The 15,081-nt window shown below is 63.1% G+C and overlaps 2 protein-coding genes across 2 annotated transcripts; both read left to right on the top strand.

Annotated features, from left to right (window-relative positions):
* The first annotated feature begins 121 nt into the window (after positions 1–121).
* MON1A (MON1 homolog A, secretory trafficking associated) lies at positions 122–5,312 on the top strand. The gene is made up of 6 exons (XM_079317467.1): positions 122–298; positions 1,544–1,686; positions 1,911–2,378; positions 2,570–3,335; positions 3,431–3,578; positions 4,023–5,312. Exons 2-6 carry the CDS (start codon positions 1,560–1,562, stop codon positions 4,161–4,163), a joined length of 1,650 nt encoding a protein of 549 aa, XP_079173593.1. The 5' UTR covers positions 122–298; positions 1,544–1,559; the 3' UTR covers positions 4,164–5,312.
* Positions 5,313–6,503: 1,191 nt separating this feature from the next.
* Positions 6,504–14,670, top strand: MST1R (macrophage stimulating 1 receptor). Its single transcript, XM_079317466.1, has 21 exons — positions 6,504–6,641; positions 7,069–8,373; positions 9,548–9,736; positions 9,816–9,941; positions 10,018–10,188; positions 10,382–10,551; positions 10,641–10,818; positions 10,902–11,047; positions 11,152–11,313; positions 11,456–11,549; positions 11,657–11,884; positions 11,965–12,108; positions 12,185–12,344; positions 12,427–12,519; positions 12,595–12,822; positions 12,903–12,983; positions 13,056–13,237; positions 13,311–13,420; positions 13,516–13,681; positions 13,765–13,901; positions 13,978–14,670. Exons 2-21 carry the CDS (start codon positions 7,156–7,158, stop codon positions 14,240–14,242), a joined length of 4,248 nt encoding a protein of 1,415 aa, XP_079173592.1. The 5' UTR covers positions 6,504–6,641; positions 7,069–7,155; the 3' UTR covers positions 14,243–14,670.
* The last annotated feature ends 411 nt before the right edge of the window (positions 14,671–15,081 follow it).

The following is a 15,081-nucleotide window of genomic DNA, read 5'->3' as shown; positions in this document are numbered from 1 at the left end:
GGCACCCAGGGGCTGCTGGGAATTGTAGTTTCTATCGCCTCGTCCCTGCCGCTCCTTCTCAGGCGTGTCCTTGCGGCTAATGGACTACAACTCCTATGATCCCCCTCAGAGCGCACCGCCTACAACCCCCATGATGCCCCGCGGCGGGTCGCCGCGATGGCGGGGGTGTCGCCGCGGTCGGGGCCGGGTCCGGGGGTAGGGCGGGAGGTGACCGCCCGCCGCCGGCTCCGACCCCTTCTCCGACCCGCCTAGGCCGTGCCCAGGGGGCTGCAGGGCGGCCCTGGGAGGAGCCGCGGAGGTGGGTCCCTGCGCGTTGTCCTTAAGAGGGGTCCTGGGCCTGGGTCGTGTCGGGGCTGCAGGAGCGGTGACACCTCAGCGCTGAAGGGGGAAGGGTCGGGGTGGGCCCATGCTGGGCCAGGGGTCATCCTGGGGTGAGTCTCGCCCACGGGAAGGTCAAAGGGGTGAGAAGGAAAGGTGAGGAGCGGGCCCTGATCCACTCCCCAGCCCCCTCTAGGGCTGTCACAGGATTTTAGTGGGGTGTCCGGCTCTCCCAGGTGCAGACGGGACCCCAGTAAGCTCCCTGGCGCTCTCCGGGGCTCTCCCAGGCTCCCCCAGATGAGGACAGAGCCCTTATCTGTTCCTCAGTGCTCTCCGGAGAGCTGCCACAGGGTTTGTGGGGTGAGGATTTAGCTCCCCGGGGCAGGATGGAGCTTTAATCAGTTCCTCAACACTCTCCAGAGCTGTCACAGTTTGGAGGTGGGGGTTGCATTATCTCCCCCAGGTAAGGACAGGGTGCTGATCCACTACGTGGTACTCTTTAGGGCTGTCACAGGACTTTGGCGGGGGCAGGTATGGCTCCTCTAGGTGCAGCATTTGTTGGGATTGGGTTTGGGAACAGAAAGTGTGCAGGGGCACAAAGCAGAGCCTGGGCTCCACGAACTTCCCTAGCAGCCGAGTTCAGAGGCACAGGCTCCTAGCCAGCCTGCTTGCCTCCTGTTGCTTTTTCTTGTGCTCACTTTTGGGCTGGTTTTTCCCCAGGGAAGGGAGGAAGGAGCGGGCTGGAGGCATGGCCTCTGCTGGAGAGGGCACCCAGCTCCTGGGGTGACGCCATATGTGCCAGCTCAGGAGGAGTGTCACCCGCCTCGTCCCATCACAGCCACCTAACCCGGTCCAAGGACGGTCATAAACCCCTCCCTGTGCAAACACGAGGCCTCTGGGATCTCCGGTGTGTGGGACAAGCCCCATCCAGGGCCGTGTCCCTTCCCCCTCGCTGCACAGGGAGAGAGAGGCTGAGCAGCTTTCATGGGGGAAATCGGGGCCAAGCCTGGATGAAAGGTGGCGTCGGCAGGGAAAGAGCTGGGGCTGCGTGAGAGAGGAAATCCTGCTGGATTAGAGCAGCTTTCCTGACATCTCACCAGGGCTCAGTGCTGAGCCAGCGCGATTGGGCCATGGGTGCTGGCCTGGCCCTGCTGGAGAACAGAGCGTTTCAGGGCCTGCTTTGAAAGTGAGGGGACACAGGGGTGACACTGTGGGTCACGTGCAGGTCCTTGCCCCAAGGAATGGCTGCAGATGTCCACAAGAAGAAAAGCTGGGAAGTGTCCAATGGGTCCTTGGCGCCGGGAGATGGGCAGCACACGGAGAGGTCCGAGAGCCCCACGCCAGGGTTGGCACAGGGCACAGAGCCAGGTATGGACCACATCTCATCAAGGGGGAAAAGAACAGCTCCTCATACAGGCTGGGACCTCCACAGCCCTGGGGGTAGGGGGATATGGGCCCACTCATGACTCCCCACCAGCAGGATCCGCATCCACAGGGTTCTGTGGGATGGGGAGAGGAGGCAGGTCCCCCTAGCATCCTTCCCCCAGCCCGGGGGACACGTGGAGGGATGCTGCATGGCCCGTTGTTCCCAGGGGCGGGCCAGGAGGGAGCCATGTTCGTGCACACCCGCTCCTACGAGGACCTGACCAGTCCCGAGGATGGGGCGGCTGCGGCACGGAGCCCAGAGGAGAGACGGGGGGAGCCGGCCAAGCAGAGCAGCATGGAGCAGATCAGCAAGGACTTCAGCGAGCTGAGCACGCAGCTCACGGGCATGGCCCTTGACCTGGAGGAGGAGATGAGGCCAGGCAAGGAGGAGAAGCTGGAGCCATCCCCGCAGACCGCCCGCCGCGACTCGGTGCTGTCGGGGAAGGAGGAGGAGGACGTGACCATGGACGCCTGGCGCTTGCACAGGAAGCACGTCTTCGTGCTGAGCGAGGCGGGCAAGCCCGTGTACTCCCGCTATGGCTCTGAGGAGGCCTTGTCCAGCACCATGGGCGTCATGATGGCCCTGGTGTCCTTCCTGGAGGCTGAGAAAAATGCCATCCGGTCCATCCACGCAGGTACCACCTGGGGGGGAATGGGATGGGGGGGGTCCTGGCCTGCCCATCCATGCACCTGCCACCATGGGCCATGTCAGCTGTCCCCAGGGGCAGATGGGTTGCTGGGGAGAGAGGCTGTAGCCTGGCTGTAGCCCTAGGGAGCCAGGCTCACAGGTCTGTCCCTGGACCCCCGGGGACTCCCTCCCAAGCAGATGGCTACAAGGTGGTCTTTGTGCGGAGGAGCCCGCTGGTGCTGGTGGCAGTGGCACGCACCCGGCAGTCTGAGCAGGAGATTGCCCACGAGCTGCTCTACATCTACTACCAGATTCTGAGCCTGCTCACGTGGACCCAGCTCAACCACATCTTCCAGCAGAAGCAGAACTATGACCTGCGCCGGCTCCTGGCTGGCTCCGAGCGCATCACTGACAACCTGCTGGACCTGATGGCCCACGACCCCAGCTTCCTGATGGGCGCCGTGCGCTGCCTGCCCCTGGCCGCCAGCGTCCGGGACGCTGTCAGCAGCAGCCTGCAGCAGGCCAAGGCCAAGAGCCTGGTCTTCTCCATTCTGCTGTCTGGGAACCAGCTAGTATCTCTCGTGAGGAAGAAGGATCAGTTCCTTCACCCTATTGACCTCCATCTGCTCTTCAACCTCATCAGCTCTTCTTCCTCTTTTCGGGAGGGTGAAGCCTGGACTCCCATTTGTCTCCCTAAGTTCAACTCCAGCGGTTTCTTCCATGCCCACATCTCCTACCTGGAGCAGGAGATGGACCTGTGCCTGCTGCTGGTCTCCACTGACCGTGAGGACTTCTTCACCGTGTCCGACTGCAAGCGGCGCTTCCAGGAGCGGCTGCGGCGGCGGGGGGTGCACCACGCTCTGCAGGAGGCCCTGCGCACCCCCTTCTACAGCGTGGCCCAGGTGGGCATCCCTGACCTCCGGCACTTCATCTACAAGTCCAAGAGCTCTGGGCTCTTCACCAGGTGAGGCCCTGGGGAACCACTGGGCCAAGGCTGTGGCATGTGGCATGGGCCAAGCCCCTTTTCCAGGGGGTTAACGGAGTGCTGTGTTCCTGCAGCCCCGAGATTGAGGCTCCCTACGTGCAGGAGGAGGAGAAGGAGAGGCTCTTGGGGCTTTATCAGTACCTGCACAGTCGGGCCCACAACTCTTCACGGCCCTTGAAGAACATCTATTTCACAGGCCCCCGCGAGAACCTCCTGGCGTGGGTAAGGCCATTGGGGGGGTTTGGTAAGCCTGTCTTTTCTGGTCCTGCATGGTGGGGAAGGGGCACATAGCATCAGCTCTGTGGTTCCCTGGGAGGACCCCAGCCTATGCATGGTCCTTTTTGGGGGTGAGCTTGCCCCTGTGTGAGGGAGGGATAGGCAGGGGACAGCAGTAGGAGCTGGTGAATTCCAGCACTAAGGGCTGTGCCATGTCCTGTCATGAACTCAGTGCTGTGGATAAAACCCACTTGAGGACAAAGCTCAGGGTTTGGTTATCGCACTTCTGAGCAAACCAGATGCCACCCATTTAGAGTACCCCACTGTCACTTTGTGTCCCTGCACTGGAGCCCCTCTGCCCATTGCTGGTAGCCCATGGGGGGAAGATGAAGTGCCAGCCCCAAGTGGGGCACAGTCCTGTTCCCAGCATGTGTCCTGTTCCTTCTCCAGGTAACCAATGCCTTTGAGCTCTATGTATGCTACAGTCCCCTGGGGACCAAGGCTGGCGCCATCAATGCTGTCAACAAGCTCATGAAGTGGATCCGCAAGGAGGAAGACCGACTCTTCATCCTCGCGCCCCAGACGTACTGATGGGCATCTGGCATTACCCAGGGCATGGAGCCAGCTGGGAGAGCCCCCGCTGTGCTGGGGAGCCCATTCCCAGGGACCCTAGAGCACAGGGAAACCCCACCTGAGGAACTGTCCAACCTGGTTTGTTAGAGATGGGGTGCACAGGGAAAGGGAAGGGGCTGAGCAGGACTTTCTCTCAGCTGTGGGCAGTACCCCAGCTGGGGGGCTGCTCTTCCTCTGCAGTCTCCAGCTCCATCCCTTGTTGTGGGGGTCCTGGAGTGGGGTTACTGGTACCCCAGGTTACTGGAGGGGTGCAGAGCCCCAGGGTCCTGCTCGCTGTGCCTGACACCTCCTTTCTCTGACATCCTGTGGCTGTGCCAAGGGTGGGAGTCTCCAGGGGAGATGTGGCAGCACTCAGGGGCCCCCTATGTTGCTGTGCCCGCATATGACGGGTCACACTGTCCTGTCAAGGGACAGGGCTGGCCTGGGGCACACACTGCATCTCTCCCTGCCTTGGGGGATCTGGACTCCCCAAGTGCCAGGGAGCCTCTGCAGTCCCAGAGTGGGTTTTCCCCCTTGGCATCTGTATGAGCCTGGACCCTTCCCACTGTGGCTGTGAAAAGGATGTCTGTCCCTGGGGATGCTGGCAGGCAGGGTGGGTCAGCCTGCCCCAGCTGGGACAGCAGGGTCCTGCCCACCTCACCACAGGGACACGGAGCAGCTCCAAAGGTGCTGAGGTGTTTGTCAGGGTTCTTGTGGGCTGTGGGTAGTGGACCCTAAAAGGAGCAGCTCAAGCACATCTCCTTAGAGACTCCCTTGGTGCAGGACCATGGTGCTCCCCAGCCCATGGAGGGTTTTCTCCTTGGTGCAGGAGCACCTGTCCCCCAAACCAAGCCCCTCCAGCCAGCTACAGTGAGCTTCCTGCACCTCCCTGACCACCCCAGGCACTGGGGCTGAGCACCTGTGAACAGCCCAACTCCATGTTATGGGGCTGTCTGAATAGTGTTGGAATAGGTGTTGGAGGAGGGCCAGAGCCATCAGGGTGAAACCCTGGCACAGATGGAGCTGGGAAGGATCTGGCAGGGCTAGCACAGGGATCTGCTCCTGTATTTATGCTCTTGCCAGAGTGTAATCGCTTGTCTTTGCTCATAAACATTATCTGGACCCTAAGTTAAGTCTTGTCGCATTCCTGTATATTCACTGGAGTGGGGGGAGGACCAAGCTGGGGGGGAAGTTTGTTCCAAGTTTCGGTACGGTGCAGTCCAGCCCCGGGCGCCTGCTGGGAGCCAGGAAAGCTGCCTGGGAGTGGGGCGAGGTTGCCGGGGTTGTGCTGGCAGGAGGCGGCGCTGGCTGGAGACGGGGAGTGGCAAAATCCCCGGGCTGAGCTGGCCACGGCCAGCTCATGTCGAAACCGAGCCGGAGGAAGGGGCTGTTGGGTAAGGCCCGGAGCCAGCGGAACTGCCGGGGCTTGCTCAACACGGGGCGGGAGCCTGGGAGGGCCGGGGCGTTTTCGGCAGGCTCAGCCTCTCCTGGCACCAAAGTCCCCAGCGCCCTGGAGGAAAGGTCCATGTGCAGAGCTGGGATTCGTGGCCCCAGGGTCCGAGGGCAGCAGGGCACTTGGACAGTAAATCCATGTATGGATCGGGACATAAAGGATCTTCCCGCATCCCTACGAACAGCAGTCACTCCCAGAGTGACTCCCGCCACTGCGGGTAGCCAGGGAGGAAAGGGACATGAAACACAGAATGGGCACAACAGAAATAACCCTCACAGCCCCCATAGCAAAGCAGTGGATCTCCCAGCCCTGCTCTTTTCTCCCAGCTAAAAGAAAAAAGTACCTCGCTCTGGTGCTGAGCCTGCCGCAGCCCCAAGGCTGCTCTGTTGGCCGGGAAGCGAGAAGCGAACGCGGTGCCACCGTGGGAACTTTGGGGAAGCAGCAAGTTCGATTCTAAGGGTCGGGGTGTCAGTCGTCCCTATGGCAGCGGGGGCTGGGGGCTGCGGCCGAGTGGCCAAGGGGTAGCGACATGCAGGAACCCATTCGTACCCAGGGATGCTGCTGGCAGCCACCACCCAGCCACGGGGATCCGCCGACGGCCACCCGGACCTGCAGCGGGCGACCGAGGCACTGTGCCAGCCGTGCATCCGTGTTCCGATCGCCCTTGGGCACCGTGCCCAGCCGGGAGTGCCCAGCCACCCTCCGGGTGCCCCGATCTCCGTGTGCCCCGAACAACCCCCTCCCCCCGGGCTGCGTGTGCCGGTGCCGGCCCTCGGGGAGCCCCGGGCGGTGCGGAGGCAGGACCCGCCCAGCCCATTCCGCCCTGTCCCGGCCCGCCTCGCCTGCTCCCGGCCCCGCTCCGCTCCGCCCTGTCCCGGCGCGGCACGGCAGCGCACGGCAGCGCCCAGGTGAGCGCCCTGCCGCCCGGCACCGCTCGGACCGCACCGAACCGGACCGGACGGATGGGGCGGGGGCAGCCGGAGCCAGCGGAGACCCCGGACCAGGTGAGCTGCGGCGGGGCCGGGGATGGAGGCCGGGCGAAGTTTGGAGTTCTAGTCCCGGGAAGCTGGCGGGGATCTTGTCCTAGTCCCGCAGGGATCCCCAGTCCCCGTTGCTGTCCCTGGAGCTGGCAGGCTCCCTGTCCCACTCCCCGGAATGGGTCATTGCAGGGCAGAGATGCCCCAGGGTGACAGGCAGCGTCTGTAGGTGGGAGAAGGCAGGATTTGTCCCTCTGCCACAGGCAGCTTGGCATCACCTCCTACTCATGGTATTTCGGAAGAGGTTTGGTGTGACTGATCCTCCCTCGGCACTACCCATCAATCATCTGGCCCTTGGGAACCCTGGCACCCCCAACTGACACCCGGCTGTGGCTGTACCCGGGTCCTCACCTAAAATAAGCGGGTAAAACCGTTCTTTTTTTGCTTTTGGCAGATGCAATGGTGGCCCATCCTCCATATGTTCTGAACCTGCTGGGTGCTGAGCACCGTCGATAACCCTACACCAGTGGCACTGCACAGCATGGGCCAGTTGTGCTGTGTGTGCCTCTGGCTGCTGCTCGCCCTGGCCCTGCTGGATGCCGGTGCCTGGCAGTGTCCCCGCATCCCCTACAGCTCCACCAGGAACTTCTCTGTCCCCTACACACTGCCCAGCCTCGATGCTGGCAGACCCATCCAGAACGTCGCTGTCTTCACCGACTCCAATGGCCCAGTCGCTGTTTTTGTGGCAGTCCGCAACCGCATCCTGCTGTTCAGCCCCGAGCTGCGCCTGCTCTTCGTCGTTATCACCGGCCCTGTGGGCAGTGCCAAGTGTGAGATCTGTCGCCTGTGCCCAACCACCACAGATGGCCCTGAGGACTCAGACAATGTCCTGTTGCTTCTGGACCCGCTGGAGCCGTGGCTGTACAGCTGTGGCACAGCACAGCATGGGCTGTGCTATCAGCACGAGCTGGAGGTGCAGGATGGTAAGGTGGCCATCACAGCCACTCACTGCCTGTACTCGGCCATGGGCAACAGCCCTGCATTCTGCCCTGACTGTGTGGTCAGCCCACTGGGGACCAGCGCCACTGTGGTGGCCACCTCCTACGCCTCCTTCTTCTACCTCGGCTCCACCATCAACAGCAGCGTGGCAGCACAGTACAGCCCGCAGTCGGTGTCCGTCCGACGCCTGAAGGGCACCTTGGATGGCTTTTCAAACGACTTCCAGTGGCTGACGGTGCTGCCACAATACCGCAACAACTACACCATCCACTATGTGCACTCCTTTTCCGACGGGGACCACGTGTACTTCCTGACAGTGCAGCCGGAGCGGCCGGGATCCACAGTGTTCCACACACGCCTGGCACGGCTCAGCGCCCACGAGAGCAACCTGCGCCGCTACCGCGAGCTCGTCCTCGACTGCCGCTTCGAGTCCAAGCGCCGGCGCCGGCGCAGCAGAGAGGAGGATGCTGAGAGGGACATCGCCTACAATGTGCTGCAGGCAGCCCACGCTGCCCGCCCCGGTGCCCGCCTGGCCCGCGACCTCGGCATCAACGACACCGACATGGTGCTCTTCGGTGCCTTCGCCGAGAGCCAGCCGGAGAGCCGAGTGCCGCAGGAGAACTCGGCCGTCTGCGCCTTCCCCCTGCGCCTCCTCAACCAGGCCATGGAGGAGGGCATGGAGAAGTGCTGTGGCACCGGGCACCAGCCGCTGCTGCGGGGGCTCAGCTTCTTCCAGCCGGTGGAGTACTGCCCGCATAATGTGAGTGCTCCACCCTGCACCGCATCCGGCCCGGGAACCCTGGGGGTGGGCTGGGATGTGGGAAAGTGAGTTCAGGAGCTGGGAAACACTGGTAGAGTGGGGTGGATGGTGGGGTGGGGTAGGGCAGGGGGAGAGTGTCATCACCCAGGTGTGAGTCAGCCCAGCAGCCACCCACCAGCTACTGCAGGGTCTGCTGTGTTCCGGCAGCCCTGGCTGCACCAAGGAGGCTGGGTGCAGGCAGGGATCCTGTTGAGCCCCCACCTCACTGGTACATGTGCCAGCACAAGGGCACACTGCTCATGCCGTGCATTGGGCCAATTCCTCTCCTGGTGTGGCCTCCCCAGGACCCTCGACTCGGGCCCCTGTGGTGAGTGTCCCTGGACCCCAGCCATCCTCTCTGGCTTGTTTATGTGTGGCGGGGGTGGGAAAACCACAGGGCCTCGGAGCTTTGCAGACTGGATGTGTGAGGTGCGGGCTGCTCTTGCCGTGGCCCCCAGGCCCAGCCACCGCCTTCTTTGGGCAAATAAACTGCAGGCGGAAGTGTAATTACTCACCAGGGTTCCCCATCTGCCGCAGCCGTGGGGCAGGAACACCGTGTCCCAGGTACAAGCCCTGGCGTGGCCAGGATGCAGATGGGTGGGCACCCTGGCAAGGCCCCCTTGTCCCAGCACATGACACGAATTTTTGTGTCTTCAGCCAGGCTCAGAGTAAGGTGCAGCCAAATCCCCTCCTCTTCCTGCACAGAGCTGACAGCTCACTGCTGCTGACTCATGCTGTGGCAGGGGAAACTCAGAGGGGACCCCAGACCCTCTGCACTCGGGGTGTCCAGGGGGGACCCCATGGCTCTTGGTGTCTCTCTTCAACTGCAGCCCCTTGCTGAGCTCCAGGGGTCAGGGAGGACTGGGGTTGGAGTGTGCATACTGTGGTGCCAGCACAAATAACTATATCCAGATGTGGTGAGAGGGGAGGGCAGGATCTGACGCCACTTGGGGGGACTGAGGGAGGGCCTGCTGATGTGTTTTTTCCCCAAAATGTTCCAAACTTTGAGGGGAACTTAAGCAATCTGGTGCTGCCCCAAAATATCTCACAGCTCAGGCTGGTGCCGACCTGTGAGGGTGTGGGAGTCAGAGTGCCAGGGCCAGCTTCAAGTCACTCACCCCTTGTTTGGCCACAGGTGAACCTCTCAGCACCAGTGGTCAACACCAGGTGCTGGGATCAGCCCACGCTCATCCCTGCTGCCTCCCACAAAGTGGACCTGTTCAACGGGCAGCTGACAGGGGTCCTCCTCACCTCCCTCTTCGTCACCGCCATGGGAAGCACCACTGTGGCCCACCTAGGCACAGCAAAAGGACGCATCTTCCAGGTGGGATAGGGGGTTGGGTGGGATGACAGGTCCTGGCAGACTGTGGGGTATGCTCAGCCCACTGCTCTGCCCTGTGCAGATGGTGCTCCAGCGCTCCAGCTCCTACCTTCTGACCTTGTCCAACTTCTCCCTGGGAGAGCCGGGGCCAGTGCGAGGTGCCATGGGGCTGCAAAGCCACTCGCTGTTCTTCACTGCTGGCACCAAGGTGAGTGGGGGGTCTGAGGGGCGTAGGATGTGCATGGAGCTCCATGTGTCCACTCACCTCCACCGTCCATCCCCAGGTGTGGCTCCTGAACGTCACCGGCCCTGGCTGTCGCCACTTTTCCACATGCCAGCGCTGCCTGCGGGCCGAGCGCTTCATGGGCTGCGGCTGGTGCAGGGATGGCTGCAGGCGCCGCCACGAGTGCCCCGGCCACTGGGTCCAGGACAGCTGCCCCCCCGTCCTCACCGACGTAGGTCTGCGCTGCTGTCCCCCTGCTCCTCACAGCTCCCAGGCCTGGGATGGGGAGGGACGTGGCAAATGGGGTGGCACGTGGTGGGACCCCCTCCCTGGAGTGGGTGTTGTGTTCCTCAGAGAAGGGTGTTTCTGGACCCAGAGCAGTCACTGGACTTTGGGGGGTTGGGGTGACACTGTCTGTCCCACAGTTCCATCCCCGGAGTGCCCCGCTGCGGGGTCGGACGCGGATGACGCTCTGTGGAATGACCTTCCGCTCCCACTGGGACCCCGACCCCGGCCGCGGCCCCCCCGCTGCTTACCGGGTGGCAGTGGGACGGCGAAGCTGCACCGTGCTGCCAGAGGAGAGCCAGAGCTACAGGTGTGCAGCAGTGCAGGGAGACAACAACAGCAGAGAGAGCTCTGGGGCTGCCCCCCGCCTGGCGCTGATCCCCCATCGCTGTCCCACAGGTCCCTGCCCACCTCGCGCCGCAAGGAGTTTGTGGATGTGCTGGTGTGTGAGCTGGAGCCGGGGGGCCCGGCAGCAGTGGGGGGCCCCGCCGACGTGGTGCTCACTGTGGAGGAGCCCGCCAGACCCTCTGGCTTCCGGGTCTATGGCTCTGCCACCCTCAACGGCTTTGTCTTCGTGGTATGGTTGCACACTAGCAGTGCCCCTGGCAGGGCGGGGGGTTTGGCTCACTCACCCATCCCACTGACCCCATCTCTGCTCAGGATCCCCGCGTCGGTGCCCTGCACCCCCCATTTGGTCCTCGAGGGGGTGGCACCCAGCTCTCACTCCATGGCACACACCTCTCAGCAGGGAGCAGCTGGCAGGTGATGGTCAATGGCTCCGAGTGTGCCCTGACTGGGCATCTCAGGTACACCCCTGCCCTCCCCTGGCACAGCAGGGTCCCTGGCACAGCATGCCACGGGAAGCCCCAGCAGTCCTGCTGTCCCCCCACCATGTCTGTTGTGTCTCCAGGCAGGGCAATGGCACAATCCAATGCACGGCTCCTGCCGCTGGTGGCCTGGGCGCAGCCTGGGTAGCCCTGTGGATTGATGGGGAGGAGTTCCCTGCCCCCATTCCCTTCCAGTACCGCCCTGACCCCACTGTATCTGCCATCGTCCCCAGCTGCAGCTATGAGTGAGTGCATGGGCTCCCTTCCCTGGGCGAGGGGTCAGTCCTGCCTTCCCACTGCTCTGGCTGGGCTGGATGAGGTGCTGGGAACTGCAGGCACCCTGGGGACCACGTGCACCCCGGGGAACCTGATCCCTGCCTACTGCAGGGGCTCGCTGCTCACCATTATCGGCACGCACCTGAACTCTGTGTATCGCGCCAAGATCCGCTTCGAAGTCCATGGTGTGATTACCCAAGCCACAGTAAGCACCGGGGTATGGGGCCATCGCCCCCCAGCCCTGCCCACCCCACCCCACCCCAATCCCCTGAGCACACTCTGAGCCGGTGCTCAGCATCTCCCTGCCCGCAGGAGTGTGAGAGCCCGCTGGCACCGCAGCGGCTGCTGTGCCACAGTCCAGCCTTCCCCATCGACAGCAAGGTGGAGGGGGTGCTGGGGAATCTGAGCGTGCTGCTGGACGGTGCCCATGGCCACTGGCTGTTCCACCTCCGCTACTACTCCCGGCCCAAGCTCTACCCCTTGGAGAAGGAGGGCGGGCGGTTCCGCCTCAAGCCCGGCGATGATGAGATCGAGGTGAAGGTACGTGGGGCAGTGGGGTGAGCCAGAGTAGGGGATCCCACTGCCAGGACCCCCGAACTCACGTTGCTCTGTATGGGCAGCAATTGGGACTGGATGCCGTGGCCACCTGCATGAACATCACCATGACGGTGGGGGGCCGGGACTGCCACCCCAACGTGCTGAAGAACGAGGTGACGTGCCGCCTGCCCCAAGAGCGTCTGCCCCAAGCTGGGGCCCCCGTGGAGGTAGGAACCCCTTGGGTGGGCAACCACCCGCCCCAGTCATCCCCACCTCATTCCTGCTGAGCCCCTGATCCTGCAGGTGTGTATGAACGGAGACTGTGAGGCGCTGGGCTGGGTGCTGTCCGCTCCCACCTCGCTGAACCTGGCCGCCAGCCTGGCTCTGGGCATCGGCGTCACCTTCCTGGTCTGCTGCATCCTGGCTGCCGTGCTATTCCACTGGCGCTGGAGGAAGAGGCGGGGTGAGTGCCATGCTCACCAGACCCTCTGATGCCCCCAAACCCCTGCCAGGCCACCCCCAACCCACCCCACTGCTGCCTGCAGGTACGGAGAACCTGGACATGCTGGCACAGCCTGGCCGCAGTGACCCCCCTGTCACCATCCAGCGCCCCGGCGTTGACTACAGAGAGGTGCTGGGTAAGTGGGTGCCACTTGTGGGTGACGGGGTGCTGGGTGTTGCCAGCCCTCACCCTGCCCCTGCCTGTCCCACAGTGCTGAACACAGTGGGCAATCCCGGCCCCCTGGGGCCCCGCACACGGATCACCAGTGCCAGTGCCAATGGCAGTGCTGGTGCAGCAGGCGGCGGATCCCCCGTGCCCCTGCTCAGGGCCACATCCTGCTGCCTGGAAGATCTGCGGCCGGAGCTGCTGGAGGAAGTGAAGGACATCCTCATCCCCGAGGAACGGCTTGTCACCCACCGACACCAGGTCATCGGCAAAGGTGACTCTGCACCCCAGTTTGGCTGTGCTGCCACCTGCCCAATGAGTGTGCTGCCAGCTTTGTGCCATCTGTCCCTGCAGGGCACTTTGGCAGTGTGTACCATGGCACCTACATGGACCCACTGCTGGGGGACCTGCACTGCGCTGTCAAGTCCCTGCACCGTGAGTCCCTTCCCCTCCCGTGCGTGCTTCCATGGCACAGCGGCGGAATGTCCACAGCTCAGCTCTCTGCAGGCATCACCGACCTGGAGGAGGTGGAGGAGTTCCTGCGAGAGGGCATCCTCATGAAGAGCTTCCACCACCCCCAGGTGCTCTCTCTGCTGGGGGTGTGCCTGCCCCGCCACGGGCTGCCCCTCGTCATCCTGCCCTACATGCGCCACGGGGACCTGCGCCAGTTCATCCGCAGCCAGGAGCGGGTAGGGAGTACCCCAAGGGGAGTGCATGGTGGTGGGTGCCAAGGTCTCTGTGCTCACTACTCCCGTCTCACAGAGCCCCACAGTGAAGGAGCTCATCGGCTTCGGGCTGCAGGTGGCCCTGGGTATGGAATACCTGGCCCAGAAGAAGTTTGTGCATCGGGATCTGGCAGCCAGGAACTGCATGTAAGTGTGGCTGTGCCCTCCAGACCTCTACCACAGGGAAACCACCTGAGTCTGGGGGTGTCCATGAGTTCCCACCTCGACCTGGTGTCCTACAGGCTGGATGAGACACTGACAGTGAAGGTGGCTGACTTTGGGCTGGCGCGGGACGTGTTTGGCAAGGAGTACTACAGCATCCGGCAGCACCGCCATGCCAAGCTGCCCGTCAAGTGGATGGCGCTGGAGAGCCTCCAGACCCAAAAATTCACCACAAAGTCTGATGTGGTAGGCATGACCCCCTCCCCCTCCCCATCCCATCCCCCATCTCCATCCTACCTGTGTGCCCATGGCAGCTCTCATCTTGGCAGTGGTCCTTCGGGGTGCTCATGTGGGAGCTGCTGACCCGTGGGGCGTCGCCGTATGCCGGGGTGGATCCCTACGACATGGCCCGCTACCTGCTGCAGGGCAGGCGCCTGCCACAGCCCTCTCACTGCCCCGACACCCTGTGAGTGCAGCTGGGGTGGGCAGGGGGCAGGGGGGTGTCCTGGGGGCTCCCAGTGCTGACTGGGGTGTCGGTGCAGGTACAGGGTGATGCTGAGCTGCTGGGCGCCAGCGCCTGAGGACAGACCATCCTTCACTGGGCTGGTGGGTGAGCTGGAGCGTGTCCTGGCCACACTGGATGGTGAACACTATGTCAACCTGGCTGTCACCTACATCACCCTGGACTGGGATCCTCCCTTTCCCCCTGCTCCCCCAGGGCAGCTACCTGATAGCGAGGATGAGGATAAACATAGTGAGGGGGAGGAAGAAGAGAAGGAAGAGGACCACGATACGTCTGTGTGCTGATGGGATTCCCTGCATCATGGGGTCCCCCAGACCCCCATATACAATAGGCACACTCCTCTGAGGAGGGATGCAGTGTGCAGCCAGATGCTGTGGGGCACCCTCCCCATGGGATGGGTGCTGGGAGGCAGCTGGGTGCTGTGGAGTGCTCACCCATGGCTCACACCCAGCTCCTGCTGGCTGCTCCCCAGGATTGATCCCACACCACAGGATGCTGGGGGCTCAGTCCTGCTCTGGCTGGGTGGTGCAAGGCTCAGCCCCACAGTGGTGAGTCTGTGCTCTGGGGTCTGGGGCTCAGTCCCAGAGTGGATGGTGCTGTGGGGCCCCATACCCAGCAGGTGCTGTTGGGTGGCCTGGCCTTCCCAGGGCTCCCATGGAGTCTCCAGCCTCTTGACTGCTCAAATCACTCATTAAAACCTAATTATATTTTTTCTCTGGCTGGGGCTGTGTCTTTGAGGGGGCTATGCCCCAGATTGGCAGCACCCTTGTGTCCTTCATGGTGTCTCCTCACCCACTCCTGGGGTACCCACCTCATGGGAGACACTGAGGAGGGGGCACCCACTCTTGCTGTGCCAGTGAAAGGTGGGCACCTGCACAATGGTGCTGCTGTGGCCATCCTGGAACCATCCCCCAGTGCCTGCCACACTCGGGCCCTGCTCTTCACCCTGTGCAGCATGGCCCTCTGATCTTGGGATGTCTGGGAGGTTTTTCTTAAAAGTCCTGCTCCCAGCCACATCCAGCCCTTGGCCAGGGTGGCTGTGTGGCACGAGGCATGTGAGGAGCATCATGCTCCTGGGCGTGGAGTGATGATGCCCCTGCAACCCTGGCATATGGGTCATGCT

This window comes from Erithacus rubecula (assembly GCF_903797595.1).
Source record: "Erithacus rubecula genome assembly, chromosome: 13".
Lineage (NCBI taxonomy): Eukaryota > Metazoa > Chordata > Aves > Passeriformes > Muscicapidae > Erithacus > Erithacus rubecula.
This window is presented reverse-complemented; position numbering and strand designations above follow the sequence as displayed.